We start from the raw sequence: 23,130 nt of genomic DNA, 5'->3' as shown, positions 1-23,130 counted from the left end.
TTGGCCAGGCTCCTCAAAATTACCGTATTTTTTGCACCATAACACTCACTTTTTTCCTCCTAGAAAGTAAGGGGAAATGTCTGTGCGTGTTATGGAGGCAATGCCTTCGGGTGCGTGTTATAGAGCGAAAAATACGGTACGTGCACCAGCCTATGCGCCAGATATCCATCTCATGCAGTACCCCTGAACAATATATAGAAGTGACATGACCACACTGCAGATTTTTCACATTTAAGAACTAATTCAGATTTAATCAACAACAGAGAAATAAGGCACCTTTTTGCTTGGCACGTGTTTATCTGAAGACCAGAGTATCATGGAAATTTGGCAAGAGTGCCTCAGAGGAGGCTCAGGAGTTATTCAGCAGCCATTTGTGCAAGCAGAATTTCCCTGAGAGCTCGCACAGCATCTACTGGCAGTATGCCTGGCATTCACTGCTGCAATTAGCACTTATTTTTATTGGCACCACATTTGTCCCCAGAGTAATTACAGGTCACCGCCACATGCTGTTCTATAGTTTTACCTTTTCCTACCTTAATCTTCTGTTGTTGTTTTTAAAAAAACACAACAACTTTCCTGTGCCTTGAAGTTTTTGCTAATTTTGGCCTCTTGTTTCTTTGCCATTTTATTGGGTGGTGAGTGATGGGAGCGCTCAAATCTACCAGCAAGGGGGGGACGGGGACTGTGAGTTGCCAAAACTTGCACAGAAGACCAATCCCACATTTCCCCACTTTTCCTGTAATACAGGACTTAAGAGAAAGCAGGGGAGAATCAGCAGGCGAGAAGCGGATTATTATTTGTGTAATTCTTCCTTCAACTCACCGGTCACTTGCAAAAGCCCCTCCCTTTCCCACCCACCACTCCCACTCTTTACAGTGATTTTCCTCACCCAGATAGGCATTTGCAGGTGAAATTTGGCAGGACCTTGGTGTCCTTTCTTCCTGTTATTTCTGCTCTGCAACTGCAGGGTGGTAACTGGAGGTGAAGTTTAACTTTGCTGTTATCACCAACCAAGAAAATAACTCTAAAAACCAAATCTTAATAATACACTGCACTTGTAAAACCAACCAACCAACCAACCAACCAAACAGTAATGTTAATTGTGAAAATAGTACAAAAATATTATAATATATCCATTTTATTTGTTATTATTATTACTATTGAAGGGGAGCGGGTGGTGCTGTGGTCTAAACCACTGAGCCTCTTGGGCTTGCTGATCAGAAGCTTGACGGTTCAAATACCAGCTACGGGGTAAGTGCCCGTTGCTCTGTCCAGCTCCTGCCAACCTAGCAGTTCGAAAGCATGCCAGTGCAAGTAGATAAATAGGTACCACTGTGGCAGGAAGGTAAATGGCGTTTTCATGCACTCTGGTTTCTGTCACAGTGTTCCATTGCGCCAGAAGCGGTTTAGTCATGCTGGCCACATGACCCAGAAAGCTGTCTGTGGACAAATACCAGCTCCCTCTGCCTGATAGCGAGATGAGTGCTACAACTCCATAGTCGCCTTTGACTGGACTTAACTGTCCAGTGGTCCTTTACCTTTTTTTTTTTTTACCTTTTTATTACTATTGCACTTGTTAAACACTTGTTACCCGAAGGTCTCCAAGCAATTTTCAAGACATTTAAAATATAAAAATAAATAAATTATATCATAAAAACAGAACAAAACAAACCCCCATAAGACCCACAGGAAGCTTTGGCAGCACAATAATAGCAAAACAACATTACATTTGCCTATCTAAAGATAAGTCTTTAAAGGTAAAGGGACCCCTGACCGTTAGGTCCAGTCGCGAACGGCTCTGGGGTTGCGGCGCTCATCTCGCTCTACTGGCCGAGGGAGCCAGCGTACAGCTTCCAGGTCATGTGGGCAGCATGACTAAGCCGCTTCTGGTGAACCAGAGCAGCGCACGGAAATGCCGTTTACCTTCCCGCCGGAGCGGTACCTATTTATCTACTTGCACTTTGACGTGCTTTCAAACTGCTAGGTTGGCAGGAGCAGGGACCGAGCAACGGGAGCTCGCCCCGTTGCGGGGATTCAAACTGCCGACTTTCTGATCGGCAAGCCCTAGGTTCTGTGGTTTAACCCACAGCGCCACCCGCGTCCCTCCACAGACAGCCACGACTGAAAAGGCCCTCTCCCTTTTCACCACCCTCGGGTCTCCCTCAGCAGTGCACAGAGGGTAAGTTATCATACCTCCCAAAGTTGATTAGTAATGAGTGTGGTAAATTATGGTAAACTGTTGGTCTACACTGAGAAATCTAGACCTGGGTGAAGTGGTCACATAGCAAGCTCAGCCTACATACCAGTAACAAGAGTTTCTGGCTTTCAGCCCTCCCTGCCATGACTCCTGTGCCAGTAAACACCAGCAGGAGAAACCAAAAGCAGAAAATTTATTTACTACAAGTTGTAGTTCTGCTTCTTGTTTGGCACAATAGTCTACCATCGTTTCCCCACATTTTCCATAGCAAACAGACCATGAGAACCCACTCTCTTATTACCACACGGTTTATTTGCTACAAGAAATGTGGGAAAATAATGGGCAATGGATTTAATCCAGCTCCTTCCATTCTAGGCACTTTTTCACAAACAAGGGCTGCAGGTATAAGCCATAGCTGAAACAACTACTTAAATTAGCTTTGGATAAAAATACAGGGCATCTATATTTTTAAATTATATTTCCAAGACATGCTGTTCTTCCTACAGAAGTGACTGAGTCATTTGCTCAATGACTGAACTCTTGTTTACGTGATGTATTTTTTTTTAAAAAAAGTGGGGCTCATTAGCCAGCTTTAAGCCTCAAGTAAATGGGTGTTGTGCTATTTGCAGCCACCCAGCACATTGTGTGAGATGTCAGAACTCTTGTGTAAAGCACACATGCCAAAATTACTCAATAATTGAGTTCACTCCCGTACCACAAACCTATGTGTAACTATAATGCAGTATAATAATACTTGCTATTACCTGGCCTTAAAAAAAACCCCACCAATACATACAAATGCTTTAAAAAAATCAAAATCCTGCCACAAGTCACAAACAGCCATCACATATCTAAGTTTAAGAAAAAGGATTTAAGTGAATATTTTCAAGTGCAGAATTCTTGGGAGAAAAACCATTCTTCAAACTCACAGCCCATCAACAAATTGCCTCCCAGGAAATATGCATGACCTTGCATCACTTACTTCCTTAACAGCCCTTCTTTTCTTTTCTTTTCTTTTTTTAAAAAACACATTTTATGTAAAACTTTTGGCAGGACCCCTAAACCCTCAATCCTTGCTGAAACAAAGCCTCAAGGCGCAATCCTGGGCACAGGTTTATCCAGGACTTCACACAATACAGAACTGCATATGGAAATATTAGCCACTCACACGCTATACATATTATATAGCACATGCACTACTGCACATGCTATACGAAGGCATGTATCTACTTACAAATACACACATACGTAGTGTGTATGTGTTACACACAAACAGGCAAGATCCCACTGACTACATACAATATGGTGTGTGTGTGTGTGTGTGTGTGTGTGTGTGTGTATGTGTGTGTATATATATACATATATACATATATACATATATATATATGTGTGTGTGTGTGTGTATGTGTGTGTATATATATATATATATATATATATTTTTTGTTGTTGTTGTTTAGTCGACTCTTCGTGACTGAATGGACCAGAGCACGCCAGGCACTCCTGTCTTCCACGTGTGTGTATACACACACACACACACACACGCACGCAGAAAAAATACACATGCAACACACACGTACCTACCGACAAACACACACATACGTAGTGTGTACGTAGTATATACACACACATTTATGTACAAAATAATAAACTGTTGTACGGCCGCCACCATGGCGCAGTGGGTCGGTGCGTCCGCTAACCAGAAGATCGGTTGTTCGAGCCCACGCCGGATCCCTGCACTTCGCAGAGGGCTGGACTAGATGACCCTGGGGCACCCATTCCAACCCTACACATCTACGATATACTACGTAGGTAGACCCATGCCGCGCGCGGCGCGGCCCCTTTAAGCGCCGCGGCCTCGAGGCGGAGCCTGTCAAAGAAAAACTTTTGCCCAACTTTTCGTCCGGCGGGTCGAGCCCTTCTCGCCGGCCCTTTTGGCTTTTCGGGCGGGCTTGCTGTGAGGCCACCGGCTCCGAGGGAGGCTCGAGAGGCAGGCGGCGCGACTACCACCCCCACCACCCCCCGGCCTTCGGAGTGGGGAGAAGACCCTTTCCCAGCGCCGCGCTCCCCGCCCGTGTCGCCTCATGGAGTACCTCACGACTTTCACGGGCAAGAGCAGCCGGCTGCTGAGGGGCACCGCCAGCCGCCTGTGGGGCGCCGCGCCCGGCTCCGGGGGCCCCCGCCAGGTCCACTTCCAGGACTCCCTGCACGAGGGGGAGCCCAAGCCGGAGCCCCCGATAGGTAGGAGGCCTCCCCGTGGCGCTGAGGGGTCGGGACGGTGCGGGGTTTACTCGGGAGGAGGAACTCCGCTTATGGGGCGGCAGGGAGGGGGGGGGTCCTAGGGGAGAAATTTCCCTCGGCCCCCCCCCGTTTATTCTCCCCTTCCGCCCCCCCCCGCCCCGCCTCGCACACGTCACGAAAGGTATAGGAATGCGGGCTTCTCTAGGGCCAGGGCTGCTTTGGGTCGGGGGAAAGGAGGCCTCCGGGGAGCCATGAGGAAGCCGAGGCGGAGCGGGCCTCCAGAGTTCAGCTCGGGTGGGGCGAGAAGTTGGAAGAGCCCGCCGCCCCCTTTCTCAAGCGTGGTTGCAGGTGGTGATTGGGGCGGTGGATGTGTGTGTGGGGGGGAGAAGGGCATCCTGGTGTGTGTGTGGGGGGGGCTCCCCATTCCCCTCCTCATCCCATCCCAGAGATGGGGCGGGGGTAAGTAGGGAAACTGGCGCCTTGCGTTGCTGTCAGGAGAAACTCGGGCCCACAAGTGTAAGAAGGCTGGGTGTGGGCCCAGTGGAGATTGCAGGATGCACGGGAAAGCATACATTTCCTACAAAAGGGACACAAAACTTTGGGTCCCTGAGCATGCTGAAGCTATCCAATATTGGAAGCGCTCAGGAAGGCAGCAGTATATATGTCATTTTGTACATAAATGTATGTGAGATATATATGGATACATAGATAGATATATATCGCCACGTGCAGACTATGTACGTGTGCGTTTGTCAGTAGGTACATGTGTGTTGCATGTGTATTTTTTGTGCATGCACAATATTATATGTGAGTGTACACACACACACACATTGTATGTAGTTTACCCATGGCCTTCCTCCTCCTTCGTATTCAATGACACCCAAAGGGAAAAGGTATAGGCGTGCTGGGTGAGCGTGCAGAGGCATCTGTTTCTTTTTTTATATATAAAATATTTTATTAAGGGTTTTCTTGTCTGTTTCTGCGCAAGGATTCCTCTCACATGTGGACTTGCTTGTTGTGGTGGAGGTTGGGCCCAGGGAGCTTGATGCTTTTAGCTCTGACACCTGGAAATCAGGAGGGCAAGAAAGAGGTGTGGCTCAAGACCAATACAATCACTTCGCCAGCATGGGGTGGGGGGGTGGGGAGAAGAGTAGTAAAAGTTGTATTTGCAGCTGCAGCAAGAAGAGGCGGGCTGTGCCTTGCAGGAGCAGCTCCTTCCCCTGTCAAAGCTCAGCAGGGAGGGCTGGGCCAGTTTCGGAAAGCAGCCTGGTTGCTCACATGCCTCAAGCTCGTAGGAGCCTCTGCCATTTATTTGCACACTTGCTTTTCCTTTTGGGGCGAGGGCGGTTAGGGTAGTATTCTAGGCCTAGACCCTGCTGCACCTCTGGAGTGAGAGAACAGGTGAGGGGGATTGGAGGTAGCGGTGGCCATTCCTTGAAATCAAGGCTCACTTGCTTTCACAAGCAAACAGTGGTTTGCTCAGTGCTTCTAGTTCTGTAGATTGCTTGGGACCACCGGGAAGTGAAGAAGATCACATTCCCAATAGTCTTTGTAGGTAGGTCCTAGAAGAACTTTCCTCAGTCTCCAGATGTAGCTTCCTAACATCCTTGAGCGCCAACAATACTACCTAGGACTGATGGGGGCTGGAATCCAACAACATATGGAGGGCCACAAGTAGTAGAAGAGCCTTTGTAGATGCCAGAGGGTATAAACACTAGAAGCCACCTCTAGTGCTAGTAATTGTCTGTGAAAGTTTTGAAGCCCTGCTTCCTCTCCCCCTTCTGCACCCATGGAGTAAGCATGATGAGGTGGGGAAAGCCTACTCTTCTAACCTTACATGATAAGGGTTTCAATGCTGAAACCATTAAGAGTAGGCTGTTGGCTTCATTATTGGCCATTCACTTCTGAGCTTATAGGGTGTGTTGGTAGTGAAAATGCTTTTTCATAATAGGCCCATTCTTGAGATTGCATCTCTAATTTCCATAGGCATTTTCTTCTGAAATGCATACTCAAAGAGAATATTGATAGTGGCTCCTTATCTGCCTATCAAAACGCAAATGTTGTGAGGCTTGTAAATTACCCTGTGTTCCCAATGGGCTGCACAACATCAGTACATTGTATATGGATTTATTTCCTAACCCACCTCACAGGGTGGTTGCATGGAAAATATGAAGCTAGAGAGAGCCATGTATGCCACTTTTAGCTCCTTGGTTCCACCAATAATAAATAATAATAAATAAATTAAGGAACAGATTTTCAAATCTTCATGAAAGCGAACAAAGGACAACAGATGAGTTGGTGATAGTTTATTTTCAAATTCAAGTTGCTTTTCCCATTATTCACATTATAATGGTGTCCTAGTTTTTACTTTTTGAAATATGGGAACCGTATATAAAGGTACATTAATCAGACAGCTTCCTGTCAAGTGTACACTTGGTCATAAACTTGGCTTTACTGCCAACTAATACGTGGAAAGACCTTGATCTACAGAGTGATGTTGAAAAGTATAAAAGCTCAAGTGAGAAAAAGGAAGAATACTTCTTGATGTCCTCCGTAATCCCTCCAAGAGAACAGAGATAAGTGGCAAAAGAAGAGATTTAAGTGGGCAGTGCTTAAGCTGACATGCATAAAACTCCATATTTCAGTTTAATAAAAATGTGAAGAGCCTTCTCCCCCATCCTTTAAGAAGTGCATTCCAGAACTGAATATGCAGTTTTTCCAAACCAGGGCAGAAAAGAATTAACCACTTGCTTGTTTATTCTGCTCATCTATTGCTCTGTATTTATTGACATAGGAATTTTTATGCTATCTTTCTAACCATGGTCATTGAAAAGCTGCATAGATCAGGGATAGGGAAACTGCAGTCCTTCAGGTGTTCTTGGATTCCAGCTTCTATCAGCCCCACCCAGTATTGCCAATAGTCAGGGATAATGGATCGTGTACTCAGACATCATCTGGTGTGCCACAAGTTCCCCATCCCTGCTATAGATACTTAAGAGTTACATCTTTATTTTCTCTATCGTAATCTTTACTTCATTCTCTTCTTTTAAGATTTGAAAATTGGAGAGTTTGGAATTGTCGCTACTTGAAATTATTTTAAATCACCTTTCTTAGCCTGAATGACAGGTCTTGCTCTAATAAAACATAGTTTTTCATTAATGGTATGTTCAGGGTAGTAAAGCCCTAGTAATTAGAAGTTTCTGTTTGAATAAGTGCTGAAATAGCTTTAAATGAGAGGAGTTGCATACAGTTGTTTTTAAGCAAGGGGTGTTGAATGCTGGAGCAACTGGCTATTTTGCATCAGCAATATGTGAGCTCACTTAAAATTAATCTGCTTGCATTTGTAGTTCAGTTGAATTGAAATTGGTGGCCTTATTCACATGTAACAATAATCCAAAGTATGGTTTAGCATGAGTGAGCAAGACTGCTGGCACACCGAAATAAAATTGCAGGCACATTACTTCTCTCTCCTCCTCCTCCCCCTCCCCCTCCCCCTCCCCTATTCTGCATTACCAGGAGGAAAGCCATGGCTTGGCTTAGCATTGCATCTCCACCTGAGCTTGTGGTTTGTCCTGCTCCAAACAAACCATCAGACTGGATTTGGATATGCTAAGCCAACCATGGTTTATCTCCCAGGAGTGTGGGAGGAGTAAAGTGACCACAGTGTTGTCAGTATGTACCAGCAAACTTGCTCATCCAGTCTGTCTCATAGTTTGGTATGTGTGAGCCAGACAAATGAAACTCAAGTTTTATTTCTTCTGGGATAACAACTATTGAGCTTACATAATCTTGTGTGTATGAAGTATGAGCAAGACTGAAGTTGATGCGAGTCTGAAGTCTTTATAATTGTCTAGCTTGCTTCAGTTTAGCATGCCACTCTTAGTTGTGCTGTCAGAAATGATTTTATATCTGTTGCTTACTGATAGGTTTGCAGGGGTTTGCACTTTCAACTTTTCAGCCAGCACAAATAATTATCAGTCTGATAAACCTAGGGGTTTAGCGTTTGAGCTGCAAGCTGAGAGTTCTCTTTCAAATTTCAGTTCCGTCATAAACTCGATAGATTTTCTTTCTCAGCATCTCTCTGGATGCAGTTCTTAGGAAACTGCAGAAATAAAGAAGTGATTATTAGTAATGACTAGGCAAATACTTTTTTCTTATTTCCTCTGGCCTATTAAATATGTTTTGACCAGGTAAATTTGTTTTAGTCCACTGTTTAGTCTCTGCTTCTTGATTTTTCTGCTGCACTAGATTTATTTTTGTGAAGCTTTTATTCAATTTTAATTTGTTTTGTGTTGCAAGCTGCTCTAACAACTTTCTGTTTTAGTGCCATGCATAAATATTGTAAATAAACCAACTGTACCTTACAGAATGTTGACAGGTTTACAGAGATACAGTAATGCATTTGAAACACTTTCAGTGCTTAGCTGTTCCTATTTTGAAGCTTTTGACAGTGCCCTCTAAAAAATGTCCTTCCTTTGACTTTGTCTTCACAAACACAACCTCAGCTAGGTGAACTAGCCAAGTTTTTTTTTTTTTGTCTCGCCTTCACCTGTAGCCTATGACTGTCCGTAAAGATATGTCAAATAATCATGGCAAATAATTCATCCATAAAATAGAAAGATCAACATAGATGCTTGTTTCTGGTACAATATTAAGCTTTAATGTAGCTTAGTGGTGGAACACATTATTTGTTTGCAGATGTTCCAAGCTTCAAAACTAGGAATCTCCAGATTGGTCAGGAAAAGACTTGAAACCCTAGAGTGCCACTGCCAGTCAGTGGAAAATGCAGAGCTGGATGGATCAATGATCAGATTCAGTATAACAAGCTAGCGAAAAGAATAATAAATGTAAAAACTAAAGTATACGTGTTCCATGGTGCTGGGAAATTATAATTTAACCTTGTGCATCTTAAATGTAAATGCAATATTATATAACTGGTATATCTTGTCTCACTGGTTTGTGTGCATCTCTATTTGAATTAGTATTGTGTACTTCCAGATTCACATGCCAATGTTAATAAGTAATATACAACTCTCCTTTTCATTTTTTTTTAAAGACTTGCTCTTCTGAAGGTTTTGCCACATTTGGCTCCAATCGGTGGAGACTCATATAGTGCACTGAAGGGTTGATGCTGCACACTCCTGCCCTTTGACTTACCGTATTTTTTGCTCTATAAGACTCACTTTTTCCCTCCTAAAAAGTAAGGGGAAATGTGTTTGCGTCTTATGGAGCGAATGCAGGCTGCGCAGCTATCCCAGAAGCCAGGACAGCAAGAGGGATCGCTGCTTTCACTGCACAGCGATCCCTCTTGTTCTTCTGGCTTCTGAGATTCAGAATATTTTTTTCTTGTTTTCCTCCTCCAAAAACTAGGTGCATCTTATGGTCTGGTGCGTCTTATAGAGCGAAAAATACGGTGCCTCTGAATGTCATTGTTCCGAATGGGGCATTTTCTGTATGGGACTGTAAAGGTTGCAGGGATTGGGCTATACCTGTACAGTGGTACCTTGGGTTAAGTACTTAATTCGTCCCGGAGGTCCGTTCTTAACCTGAAACTGTTCTTAACCTAAAGCACCACTTTAGCTAATGGGGCCTCCCACTGCTGCCATGCCACCGGAGCACGATTTCTATTCTCATCCTGAAGCAAAGTTCTTAACCTGAAGCACTATTTCTGGGTTAGCGGAGTCTGTAATCTGAAGCGTATATAACCCGAGGTACCACTGTAGTATTTTATTCAACCTAGGGATATCAAGCACACTTGGGAATGGGGAAGGTTTGCTGGGGTATGTGTTGAAAGATCCCAGTTTCCTGCTGCTCATGAATTCTGCACAATTACCTTATCTGGTAGATAACTTGGTATGTGGGAACAATAATGTGTATCTGAAGGCTATCTTGAACCAGCTGTTCAGCGGCTATTGAAAGTGCTTCTTATTAACTAAGTTAAAGGCTGTAAAGGGCCTTGATTTTCTTCTGATTGAATGTTGTTCAGTTATTCAGGATGAAGGTGAAAATAAGGATTTTAGAAACACTACATGATGACAATGCATTAATATATCTCAGTTTTGTTAGCATCATAATGCTTCTCTTGTTTTATGTAGCAATTACCACATTCATATTGATAATTAAAATAAATTGAGGTACTTAACATACTTAATAGTAATGAGAACCGATTTTTATTATATTAAACATTGCTTCTTTTTCATGTTTCAGAAATGGATTGTGGTATCCACTAGTATAAGCAAGTGAAGGAAGGGCCTCAGCCTTGTGTAATTCTCCCTTTCTCCTCCTCCTGTATTGCTTGGAGGAGAGTTCAGAAGTATTTGCTTCCGCTTTTGATTAACCATAGCTTGCTATGTCCAGAACTAGAACCGTGCGTAATCTTCGTTGGCTTAAACAAAGCAACTTCAGTAACAATGTTTTGAATTGGTTTGTTTGAAACAAGTATAGTTAATAATAACCACAGTTTGTCACAGCTAGGGGAGTGGGGAAAGAGGGTAGTATGCAAGTCTGAGGCTTGCTGTATGGCTCATTCCTGCTGATTCATATCACATTAAATTATGATTATTCTACAGGAAAAACTTCATCAATAGGAAACTATAGTTGAGACTTAAGCACTCAGATACCTCTATCCTTTCCCCTGCTCACTGTGCTACTTGTTGTTGTTGTTTAGTCGTTTAGTCGTGTCCGACTCTTCATGACCCCATGGACCAGAGCACGCCAGGCACTCCTGTCTTCCACTGCCTCCCGCAGTTTGGTCAGACTCATATTTGTAGCTTCGAGAACACTGTCCAACCATCTCGTCCTCTGTTGTCCCCTTCTCCTTGTTATCTTTTCCAACATCAGGGTCTTTTCCAGGGAGTCTTCTCTTCTCATGAGGTGGCCAAAGTATTGGAGTCTCAGCTCTCAGGGCTGATTTCCTTAAGAATGGATAAGTTTGATCTTCTTGCAGTCCATGGGACTCTCAAGAGTCTCCTCCAGCACCATAATTCAAAAGCATCAATTCTTCGGTGATCAGCCTTCTTTATGGTTCAGCTCTCACCTCCATACATCACTACTGGGAAAACCATGGCTTTAACTATACGGACCTTTGTTGGCAAGGTGATGTCTCTGCTTTTTAAGATGCTGTCTAGGTTTGTCATCGCCTTTCTCCCAAGGAGCAGGCGTCTTTTAATTTCGTTAACACTGCTGTCACCATCTGCAGTGATCATGGAGCCCAAGAAAGTAAAATCTCTCACTGCTTCCATTTCTTCCCCTTCTATTTGCCAGGAGGTGATGGGACCAGTGGCCATGATCTTAGTTTTTTTTGATGTTGAGCTTCAGACCATATTTTGTTCTCTCCTCTTTCACCCTCATTAAAAGGTTACTGTGCTACTAGAGGCGGCTGAAGAGCTTCCTGATTTCCTTTTAAACTATTCACAGTACTCTGTTATGTCTAAACTTCAGAACTGTGGTTTGTTTAAACAACGGTTAGAACAAGCCAGGATCAGACAGTGGATTCAGGTTGTCTGTTATTTTTACTAACCATAGCTAAAACAAAACACCTTTCCTCAAATTTGAATGACAAAGGGTACTGTGTTCAGTTTCATTCGCTTCCTCTAGCATGTAAAAGAAGAGACGAAAAGGGCTAATGGGCAAATCTGACGTTTTCTCATAATATTAAATAAAGGTATCCTGGTGTGGGTGAACCAACGCTGCTTTTTACATAGGAAGTAGGATGTCAAAGAACTGTTGGGAAATTACTCCTACTAAATACAGTACCCTTGTTCTGATAATACAATGTGGAAGTAAGAACCTTCTGGGATGGAGCTAAAAATAATGGCACCTTTATCAGATGTTTGAGATTTAAGTTGTGGTTTGTAGTATAAGGTTGCTATCAAATGGTTTTTAATGAAAGGTGAAACTTCATACATAGTGAAGGGTTTTCAAACAATACTTTATTCTGTCTTACAGGCTTGTCCTCTACAACACTTTTAATAACTTAATTGGAATAGTTACAACTTTCAGTGTTTCCTCTTGAAATGAAATCATTTTGATTATCTTTTTAGCATTGTTTAATCTGATGGCATCTATTGTTTTGATAGCTAATATTGTTGTGATATGACAGAGGAATGAAGAACAGTTTTAGTAGAAAGTATAAAAATCTATGCAGATAAATTTGGTTCTGAAGGAGGAATATGATTTCCTTGTGTTCCTTTCCGTCCCCACCCCCGTTTTGATTGGGCCATTTCCTAACACTTAGTATCTGAATGAATTTTGTGACCCCACCTACCATCTCCCACTTGTACATCTCACACGCTGTATAACATGTGCTTCTTCCACCCACATCCTGTTTTCTTTGGTGTGCTTACTCAGATTTACTTAAATGTTCAAGGAATAAATAGGAGGAAAAGTAACTGAAAGGCAGTTAAAGGGAGGAGGGGCGTTGTCTGAATTTCCTTGTGAATGGGCCACTTCTGAGCTGAGTTCACAGCTCCTTACAAATTAGCATTTGTGGTGCAAAGTAGTTCTGAGTGGAACATGACATTGCATTTCATTACACTTCTACTATAATTTTTAGAAAGGACATGCATATAATCTGTATACAGAAGGCCAACTTTACATGAAAATGCACATCCTTTGTGTTAATGCTAATGTTTTTTTTAAAAAATCTGCATCTTAAAATTGTGTCTACTAAGCTGTGCACAGTCTGTTGCAGCTTATGGGCATATCCTGTGCAGTGTAGAACTAATTGATGTTATAATTATTTGTTAGAATTATTTTAACCTTGTCCTATACAATTCTTGTCATACAGCGTGGTTTTTATTAATTGATAACACTCTGAATGTTTGCAGGTATTTGTGAAACTAGGAAGATATTCCCAATCACTGGAGTAGCTTATATTGGTCAAATCCTTAAAGCAAAACAGAGGAGTGAAGTCCCTGTTCTGGCAGCTAGTTGTGTTAGGCTGAGTTGAGAGTCACAGGGTATAAGCTGTGTAACTGGTGAAATAGATGTCTGCCCACGGGGCTGTAGTCAGCAGTCTGTGACAATACTGAAAGGGAGAGAAAAATGAATGTAACGCGTGCCTTGCCTCAATTTTTTCCAGATACTGGCCAGAAAAAGACCCTAGACAAGAAAGATGGGAGACGAATGTCTTTTCAAAAGCCTAAAGGGACTATAGAGTACACAGTAAGTAACTACTCACCTACATAATACGCAAGAGAAATCTATAAAGATTTGGATATGTTTAATATTTGGATATTAGTTTTCTGAGTGCTATTTAAGAAGAAAAGTGATGCATGTTACCTTTTTGTTTATTCAGTCTGTAGCTCTGGCAGGCAGCTGATCACCTTAACAGGATTGACGAGTACTATTTTGAGTCTTTTCAGAAATGATGCAGTGTAATTCTGGAGAGGCAAAGTTAACCTTTCTAGTATTCCTGTAGAGGTTATCAAGTTGTAAATAACTGTAAATCAGCAGGACATTCCTTTAGATGCACAAATTATTTTACTTCCAAGAAAGAACCAGATTTTTAAAATCCCTTACTGCCTTTATAGCTTTCAGCATTGTCCGTTGAATGCAGGTGATGGTGATGTTAGTCCATCTTTGCAGTGCCTTTAAATAACATTCTTATGCTCTCAGAATTTCCATTGATCTCTTGCTACTTGGAAGCATAGTTCTATTTTTTCCAGCAGTATCTGAAAATGGAGCCTTTCTGTAACTGTTACGTTCTTCAAATGACCCTCAAACAGTGCTGCAGTCGAGTGTTTCGTATTTCTGGTTACTAAGGGAAACTGAATTAAGAAATGTTTTGCTACATATTGCCTGTATAACTAGGACTTATAAAGTTATAATTTTTAAATTGGCACATTAAACTGGCATGTTATAAATAATTTAATCTGATTTCTAAAATAAAAACGATGTGCTTTAAACTAAAATGCTATTAAGAACATGGATAATTTTTGTAAATATTTTAACAGTAAAACTACTATGTACTCTGAAGTTGCACTGACAATGTGATTGGCTGGAATTCCAGAAATTCTGATCAGTATAAGCATGAAATGTAATTAGGAAGTAAAATTATTCTCTCATATTAAGCAAATTACTGGAGTAAACAAAGTGATGCAGGCTGATCTGTCAGCTCTCATGCTTCTGTGTTTAACAAAATGGATTTCAGTATCTTGCATTAACCAGATACATGCTGCTTCTCTGAGCCTCTGCAATAACTTGTTAAGATTGTTTACCCAGTTTATGCCATGTGGTTCCAGCGTGGGTTCCAGAAATCTATTAACTACAATATTAAAAACAATTACTGAATGTGATGTGTATTGTATCTGTATAAATAGGTGTAAAATATTGGACAGTTGGCTATCATTTGGTGTATTGGGTAGTATGTTCAGTAGTATTTCAAGCACTTTCAGAAAGTCTTGTTGTGAAAGTTGACATAGCTTCCAGTGAACCATATACCCTTCTGTGTCATGCTCAGAATCACAATATAGTAGTACCTTGCTTAAGTATTTGTATTGTTTCAGAAGCTTGTAGTATTCGGACTAAATAAGGTGCAGAACATATACCACTCTTAATTAATTGGCAGGGAGTTTAAAACATTGATTTAAAACAATGTTTAGCAGGAGTAATTTAGACCCTCACAGTTTCATTACTGCCAGTTCTACTGCTTCTTACTGCATGTTCCATCCTAGAGTGATAACAGATTACAGAAGAGATTGAAAACCTTTCATCCAACACTGTTACAATTTTCTACCTTAAAATGTTAAATGTAGCTATTGCATAATACTTTGGAGTTCATTTCCCTTATTCACTTTCCTCTTACTGACAAAGTATTGCCTCTTCTCCCTGTCCCCACCCATTTCCATGCACTGGTAGCATGTATGTTTGTTTTAATTTCTATCTTATGGTATTTCCAAGGCAGGTAGTTAAACCTACATTCCTAAACCCACTCACCTGGGAATGTCACACTGAATTCAATAATATTTATTTCTGAGGAGACATAGTTTGTATCCAAAGTAGCACTATGTATTACTTTAAATGTGTCTCTGGGAGGAGGTGGGGGGAATGAGGGTTATTTTTTGTTTTTGTTATGTATTTTGTGTTTTTCTCTTTTATTTTTATGCTGTGAACCACCCTGAGAACTTCAGATATGCCAATTTAATAAATAATAATAATAATATGTGAACTTCTCATCAGCATGTGGATATCTGCTTGTGCAATGGAACATTCTCCATCTCTCTCCCTGCAAAAAAATATGTTCTAGGGGTTGCCCCAAGCCCCCAGAGAAGATATGCTGAGGAGAGGGGCAAGTTCTGTTGTGCAAGTGTAAATACCACCCTTGGCTAAAATCATTCTGTAACATAAATTTTAAAATATGAAAATGGAAAAAAATGTTAGGGGAATTTCTTCTTTTTCCATATGCTTACCTCATGGAACCAAATGGCATTCTTAGAAAGCTATAATAGGGCCTTAGAAGCATTTTTTGATCCTACTTTATTAAGTACTTGTTAGTACAAGAAAATGTCAACTTTCTGTGAAATTATAGAAAGGTTTTACTTAAGGAAATACTGTTACAAGAAAGGGATTATTTCTTGACTCTATAGGTGCCAAAGTGTTTCAGACACACATCCATCTGCTGCTGGAGAATCTTGGGTCCTGTTAGCTCAAGAAATAGATAGATGTAATTTCCTGTGATAACCATTGTGATAAACTGCTTTAAGTGATTGTTAGTCAAGTTAGCCAGAATTTCAATTGCTTATAAAAAGTAAGGAAGCATTTCTATTCTAAGAGTTAAAGGTGCTGTTAGTGTTCAGTCTTGCACTCTATCCATTCCCTACTTTGTTGTTAAAGATCTCTTCGCTTTAAAAAACAACAACAGTATTTTAGTAGACCTGGTACTCTAGGAAATCATGGAGCATAGTGGGAAACCAGCCTTTTCAGCCAAGGTGGCTAGCATTTCCTCAAATATTGTAGAAATTATTGTTGGATATCTGTATATTATGCCACGAAAACAGACACAGAGCAGCTGTCATGAAAAGAGTGGCAATCCTGCTTTTCAGCAAGTTTCTTATATAAAAAGTGGTTGATTTGCACAATTGTCCTTTACTGCAGTGGTTGCTAACCTTTTTTTGGCCTGAGGGGCACATTGATGGTAGCCACCCATCTGAAGGCCACATACCAGTAGTAGGTGTAACTAGTAGTAGATGTGACATGCGCACAAACACAAGATATGCAGGTGCACAGCACACTCTCCCTTTGATAGCCCTGGTTAACTCTGCATTCCAGCAGGCCTCCAGGGAATCAGCTGAGAGGCCATCAACATGGGATAAAACATCCCCTACCACTCTTTGGAAACAATTCAGATCCATTAAGTGGTGGGGCCAGACCATCTGTATCAGTTAAGGCAGTATAAAGGCAAACTGCATAAATACAGTACTCTGCATGCTTAAGGCCAGTAAGTGATCTTGAAAATAATGTGGGTAGGAAGTTCCTTAGGAACCATATCCAGGAGAAGCAAGATACAGTTGGAAAAGTGTGCCTTCGGAGGTGAAGTCAAGCCATTGGAGAGTTACAGCGCCTGCTGTGGCTGTAGAGACCGATATGTGAGCGAGAGATGCCTTGTTGCAGCTAGGGCAGATGAAGGCGTCTGATTGTGCTGTTGCAGTTGTACTATGGCGTTTCTTCTTTCTGCACTCCTCCCAGTGCTCATTGCTCCTTTGGTCACTGCTGTGGATACACAACTTGACTGATTGTCTCCAGATGCTGTGGTCGTCTCCAAAGGATTCCCACATGGCGGGGTTGATGTTGCCAGCCTTCATGTCACATTCACAGACATCCTTGTAACACAGAGTTGGTCTGCCAATGGACCTGGTGCCTGAGGCAGCTCTGTAGAGCATGTCCTTGAAGATCCTGCCATCCTCCAGTCTGGGAATTAGTGATAAACCTGTGTCACGCTAAGCTTACAAGGGAAAGCTTGTTCATGTGAACTGGGTCTGCAAAGCCACTGCATGATCAAGAAAACCACATTCTGCCTGTTGGATTTGGACAAGAATATTTTATTGGACAGGTTGTGAAGACTGGTAGGCTTTCAAATTGAAGCTAAATAGAACCTGAATACTGTATTTCAACACTAGTTACCTTTTCTTAACAGGTTGAATCAAGAGATTCTTTGAATACTGTTGCCCTAAAGTTTGATACGACACCTAATGAACTGGTCCAGTTAAACAAGCTATTTTCCAGAGCAGTTGTTCCTGGACAGGTACTTCCTTTTATATAACATATGGGAGACTGAGCAACTGAGGCAAATATATTAAAATATTTTTAGGGGAAATCTGATCATGGGCTGTCTAAAACAGTTCCTGACTCTGCTCTAATTGTGCCATGGAGGAAATCTGAAAAAAAAAAAATGGTTGAGAATGGTTTTCCTCTTAACTTGCCACATACCTCAGATCAAATACCAATCCCTTGTTGGTCTGGATCTGGATTGATCTGGATCTGGATTGAAGTTGTAACTCCAGGTCCATTTCTATGTTTTAAGTGGAAAGAAGACTTAGTACAAAACAGTAGCAAAGCCTCCAGCTTGCTTGCTTTCCCATTGCCGCCTCCTGCACGGCTGGGAGAAGGGCATTGCTAGCATTTAGTTTTGCTTCTAAAGAATCCAGGCTTTTCATTACATACAATTAGAGATCATGATTTAAACCAAACAAATTAGCCACTTCAAGTCATGGGTTATGAAACTGGCTTGTTTAACTAGCCAGCATTTGTTTTAAACTATGATCTCTGGTTCTTGTATAACAACAAGTTAGGATTATGGCAGGCATTAGAGAGAGGACATTCAACTGCACGCACTACGACTGAAAATGCAACTCCACACCATCACTCAGTTACACCTCCCCTTACGTCTACCACATCATTTCATCCACTCAGCTGTCAACTGACCAGTAATCATGTGCAGAAGTCTTTTAATAAGGCATCTAGTTGGCCACTATGGGAACTGGATGCTGGACTAGATGGGCCATTGGCCTGATCCTGCAGGCTCTTATGTTCTTAAGGGCCGTGGCTCAGTAGTATAGCCCCATGTCTGAACCCTGGAGAGCTGCTGCCAGTGGTGTAGGCACTACTGAGCTAAATGAATCATTTGTCTGATGCAGACATATACTCACACGTGACATGGAGGAGTGAGATCAAAGGAACACAAAATACAAAAAAGAACACTGAGAATTCAAAGTAGTTACAGTGACAGTTCATAATTGTCTGTTCATGTATTGAAACATTTCTTACACAAAGCCTGTGCATGAAATGTATTTCCATCTTAATTTACTTACGTTTCAGTCCCGGTGATGACATCTCAATTGGAAGTATTTTTCTTATTTTTACAGATTTTATATGTTCCTGATCCAGAATATATTTCCAGTGTGGAAAGTTCTCCTTCGCTTAGTCCTATAAGTCCTTTATCACCTACATCTTCAGAAGCAGAGGCTGAGAAGACAGCTGTAAGTGTAAGTACGTTGCTGGAATAAAGGAAAATAACTTTTTTAAAAAAGTTTAAGAACATTCCTGAAGGGATAGTGTTTGAAACTACGCTGATCTGATTGGTGCTGAGGTATCTTGAAATCAAAAGCTGTGTTGGCAAAGATCTTGACTAGATTGTTTGAAAGAGTTATAAGGATTACCTTTTAGACCTGGAGTGTCTAATTTTTTTTTTGTCCAAGGGCCACATTCATCTTTAGCCAACTTTCTGGGGGCCACATGCTAGCACTGAGTGAGGCTAAAAATAGGTGTAGCCATCCCAGACACTCACATGTGCACATAACTGATCAGCTGAGGAAGGGACATTATTACCAGCTTAGTTTCTCCTTTTATGGGGGGGTTAAGTGGGACTTTTTGCTCTCAGCGCTAAATTTGGTGGGAGTTAGGGGTGGAGGCTAGAAAAAAAATTGTTTAAGGAAGGGGCTGTAGAGTCCTTCAATATACTTTATAGATTTTTATGCTAATGTAGGGATTTTCTATCTTCTTTTACCCAGAGAGATTGTACAGTACCCATGGCCCTAGAATATTATATTGTAGTTTTTTATTTATAAATTTGCTGCAACTATCCAAGCTAAAAATTGAAAAAAAATTAAAAGCTGTGATTTATAGGATTTGGAAAAGAATGTACAGTGTTACTTTGGTCATTATAAAATAGTACTGTTTTTTCCCTTTGTAGGATTCAGATGGGGTGCATGGAAAAGAAGCCACACCCACACCAGTTTACACATGTGTTCGGCCTGCAAGAGTTGTATCATCCACATCAGAGGAAGAAGAAGCTTTCACAGAAAAATTTCTCAAAATTAATTGCAAATACATAACCAACAGCAAGGTACAGAAGGTTCTAGCGTCATGCTTCAACTATTTATTTGAGGTCTTCCATTTATTGAGATTTATTGGCAATTAATTCACACCAATTAAAATGTACCTTAACTTAAAATTATCAAATCTATATTTTTATAAATTGCATCCTGTACTTTTTCCACTTTCATATTCATACATTTTATTTATATGCCACTTTTGGGCCACCCAAAGCGGCTTACAACAAACACAACAAAAGTAGTCCTAAACAATAAATAAGACACATCAAAAAGTACACAACCAAACTGAGCAATTTTCACATAAATAATAAGGTCTAAAAATAAAGATGCAAAAAAATTAGTATCAATAGCAGTAGCAAAACCTCTCAACAAAACCCCATAAACAATACCCCAGCCTTTTGACACAATAATACTAGGTTTTGGTAAAATAGAAGGAAGTTGTGGTTTTGAAATCAACAGAGACTGCACATGAGAGAATCGCATACAGATTGTGTGTGCCATTATTTCCTAGAAATAATTTGTGTGCACATTTCCACAGTAGTTCTGTATTTGTGCAATTCTCTGTTTGAATTATTTCATTTCTTAAACCAGTGGCTAGGAGTAGCAGCAAATTTCTCAAGCCACAAGTTTTATGTATTGCTTTCTGAGGCAAAGTAGTGCAGTCGACTCACAACTTACATGCGTTTAACTTACGTGATTGCAACTTTACATGCATGACAGGCAGCCAGTTGAAATTTCACAAATTAAACACACAGAATGCAGAGAGCTTAACAGATCTTTTTGTGCTGGGTTTTCCCTGTGCGGAAAGTGCTTTTAAGCTTCTCCACCTTGCATACTAGGTGAACAAGACTGAGAGCTTAAAAGTTCTCTGCTTTCCTTGGAGGGTAAGACCTGTTCTGCATGCTGGCTCAGGAAGATAAGAGTGCTTGTGCAGGGGCAGTTCCAATGAGTTGTTTTCACTATATGCAATTTCAGCTTTATGTGCTATCCCTGGAACATGACCCTTATGTAATATACAAGTTAACTGTATAGACTTGCCCCATTGTCTTACAGATCTAGCAGTAGTGGCCAATTATATCAGGAGAAGAACACTGAGGAAAATGTGAGAGCGATTAATGCAGTTTAGGCTTCGGAAAACTGATAGACAATGCTGAAAGCAGAATTACGCCTGCTTCTAAAAAATAAAATATGTGGGAGGCTTGGTAGTGCCAAAATACTGTGCAGGAAAAACTGTCAAAACATTTACATCTTTCTTAAAGGCAGTGCATTCGGTATGGCATGTGAAATAACTTTCTCACTACTTTCTCAGTAAAAATAATAAAGCAGTTTTCTAGAAGCGTGTGTCTGCTATTTTCAGCTCAAATCTTTCTTACTGTGTGTTTATATTTGATTTGATTCCTTCTCTTTCTGTCCCAAGACAGGTGAACTTAAAAGTCCACGAATGTATTTTTAGACTTCTGTTCATCCACAAACCTACATTGGTTTAATCCTGTATATTGATGAACCCCTGCCACCTTAAAAATTGGCCAGAGGCTTCCATTTGCTCTGAGTTTCATTACTATACCATCTTAACTTTTGCTTGGCTCTTTTATTTCATTAGTAACATTAGATTTTCAAAACTCATAATACGTTCTTCATATTCCTTGTTCAGCTAGGCTCCCACTGTATACCTCTTAGAGATTTCCTAATTTTTGCAAAAACTGTTTCCACATTCTAAAATTATAACATAGTAGTTGGTAATAAAAATAACTCGTGGATATGAATAGGTTTCTCTTGGTCCCTCATGCCGCTAGCGCTTTTCGCCAAAACCTCTCTCCTTCCAAAAATAATAGATCATATGCACTTCCGGTTATATAAATCATTAGATATCTTTAAGAAATGACATGCCTTACATAAAACCATTATTTAATAAGCAGAAAATGTAGTGAATTTCACAATCTATTTTAAATGCAGATATTGCATGATTTGATTTCATTTATGCTCCAGCTTACATTAATTATATAATTGCTGCAACTTGAGCTAGATTCTGAATCTTGTTTACCATATGTTGAAATTTTCATAAACTTTAAGTGCATACCAAGGAATGGAGCTCCAAGACACATTCAGTTAAATCAATGGACTGAATCCAGTTTTACCCTTCCTGTTGGTGATCCAACAGAAGCCTGCTGACAGAAGGGAGCCATGAGGCAGTTTTGCCCCCTCCTTTGCCAGATAACAAACACACCACCTTCTTTGTTGTTTTGGAGGAGTAGATCTTTGAGGGGCTGTAGTGAGAAAGGGGAACCAGTGAAAATTGCCGCCTCTTCCATTATCAGAGAAAGGGCATAACTGGACCCAATCTAATATGTTTCTGATTGATTGATTGATTGATGGATGGATTGATTGATTAGGTTCTATTTTTTTTAATGCCTCTATTTACAGTGGTACCTCAATTTAAGAACAGCCCTGTTGACGAATTATTCGGTATACGAACTCCACAAAACCGGAAGTACTTAGCGAATTTTACCTCAGTCTACGAATGGAATCCGAGTGGTGGAAGGGCATGGGTGGTGGGAGGCCTCATTAGGGAAAGTGCGCCTTGGTTTAAGAACGGCTTTGGTTTAAGAACAGACTTCCAGAACTGATTAAGTTCGTAAACCGAGGTACCACTGTAGTAGGTTTCCAGGAGAAGGCTGCATCTCTTAGCATGCATCTGTGTTGCTTTATTTATGCAAAGAAACCAGAGGCAAATTAATGGTGTTTCCCCACCACCTCTTAGCTTTGGAACTAAATGCTTCAAGCAAAGGTGATACTAGCCCAGTCCCATTCATATTCATGAAATTCTTTCATAAAGTTAATTTTTAAATTCTCTAATCTAGGTGGAAGAGAGTCTCTTCCCAATTGCTAGCATGCTGAGGGAAAAGGCTTACAAGTTAACAGACCTAAGTTTGTTTGTTTTCTAAAACAGTGATGGCTAAATATTGATTCAGGCATCTTATTTTACTAGGGGAAAATGTTTTCCTCGTGGATTGGTTTACAATCCTTCACTGGCTTCACCCGCCCCCTTTCTTCTTATTTTAGGGAACAGTCAACGGTGTGCTGCTAGTGACGCCAAATAATATAATGTTTGATCCACATAAAATGGATCCATTGGTTCAAGAGAATGGTTGTGAAGACTATGGCATCATGTGTCCAATGGAAGAAGTGATGTCAGCTGCTATGTATAAAGATATTGTAGATGGCAAAGTAAAGGATTCATTACCCATGTAAGATAAATTAGATTTTCTCTCTCTATCTCTCTGTGTGTGTATGTGTATAAATATATTTTTATAGATACAAAGTTTGCTTTTAAGCTGCATGGTAGTGGTTTCTATGTCATCATAC

At 40.9% G+C, this 23,130-nt stretch overlaps 1 protein-coding gene across 13 annotated transcripts in view; it reads left to right on the top strand.

Moving 5' to 3' along the window:
- OXR1 (oxidation resistance 1) overlaps positions 1-23,130 on the top strand; it is a 236,097-nt gene that overhangs the window by 179,372 nt on the left and 33,595 nt on the right. For 9 of the 13 annotated variants that reach the window (XM_083516645.1, XM_083516641.1, XM_083516644.1 and 6 more), the window contains 5 exons: positions 13,518-13,600; positions 17,571-17,678; positions 18,799-18,918; positions 19,626-19,778; positions 22,828-23,012. In XM_083516645.1, the coding sequence (XP_083372771.1) occupies positions 13,518-13,600; positions 17,571-17,678; positions 18,799-18,918; positions 19,626-19,778; positions 22,828-23,012 (649 nt within the window). Of the gene's footprint in view, positions 1-3,832; positions 4,436-13,517; positions 13,601-17,570; positions 17,679-18,798; positions 18,919-19,625; positions 19,779-22,827; positions 23,013-23,130 lie in introns of those variants that run through there. The other 4 variants (XM_083516637.1, XM_083516635.1, XM_083516636.1 and 1 more) reach the window with 1 other exon arrangement.

The sequence above is a fragment of the Podarcis liolepis genome, assembly GCF_965112155.1.
Source record: "Podarcis liolepis genome assembly, chromosome: 8".
NCBI classification, from domain to species: Eukaryota; Metazoa; Chordata; class Lepidosauria; order Squamata; family Lacertidae; genus Podarcis; species Podarcis liolepis.
The sequence above is the reverse complement of the archived record's forward strand: the minus strand, read 5'-3'. Positions and strand labels throughout refer to the sequence as shown.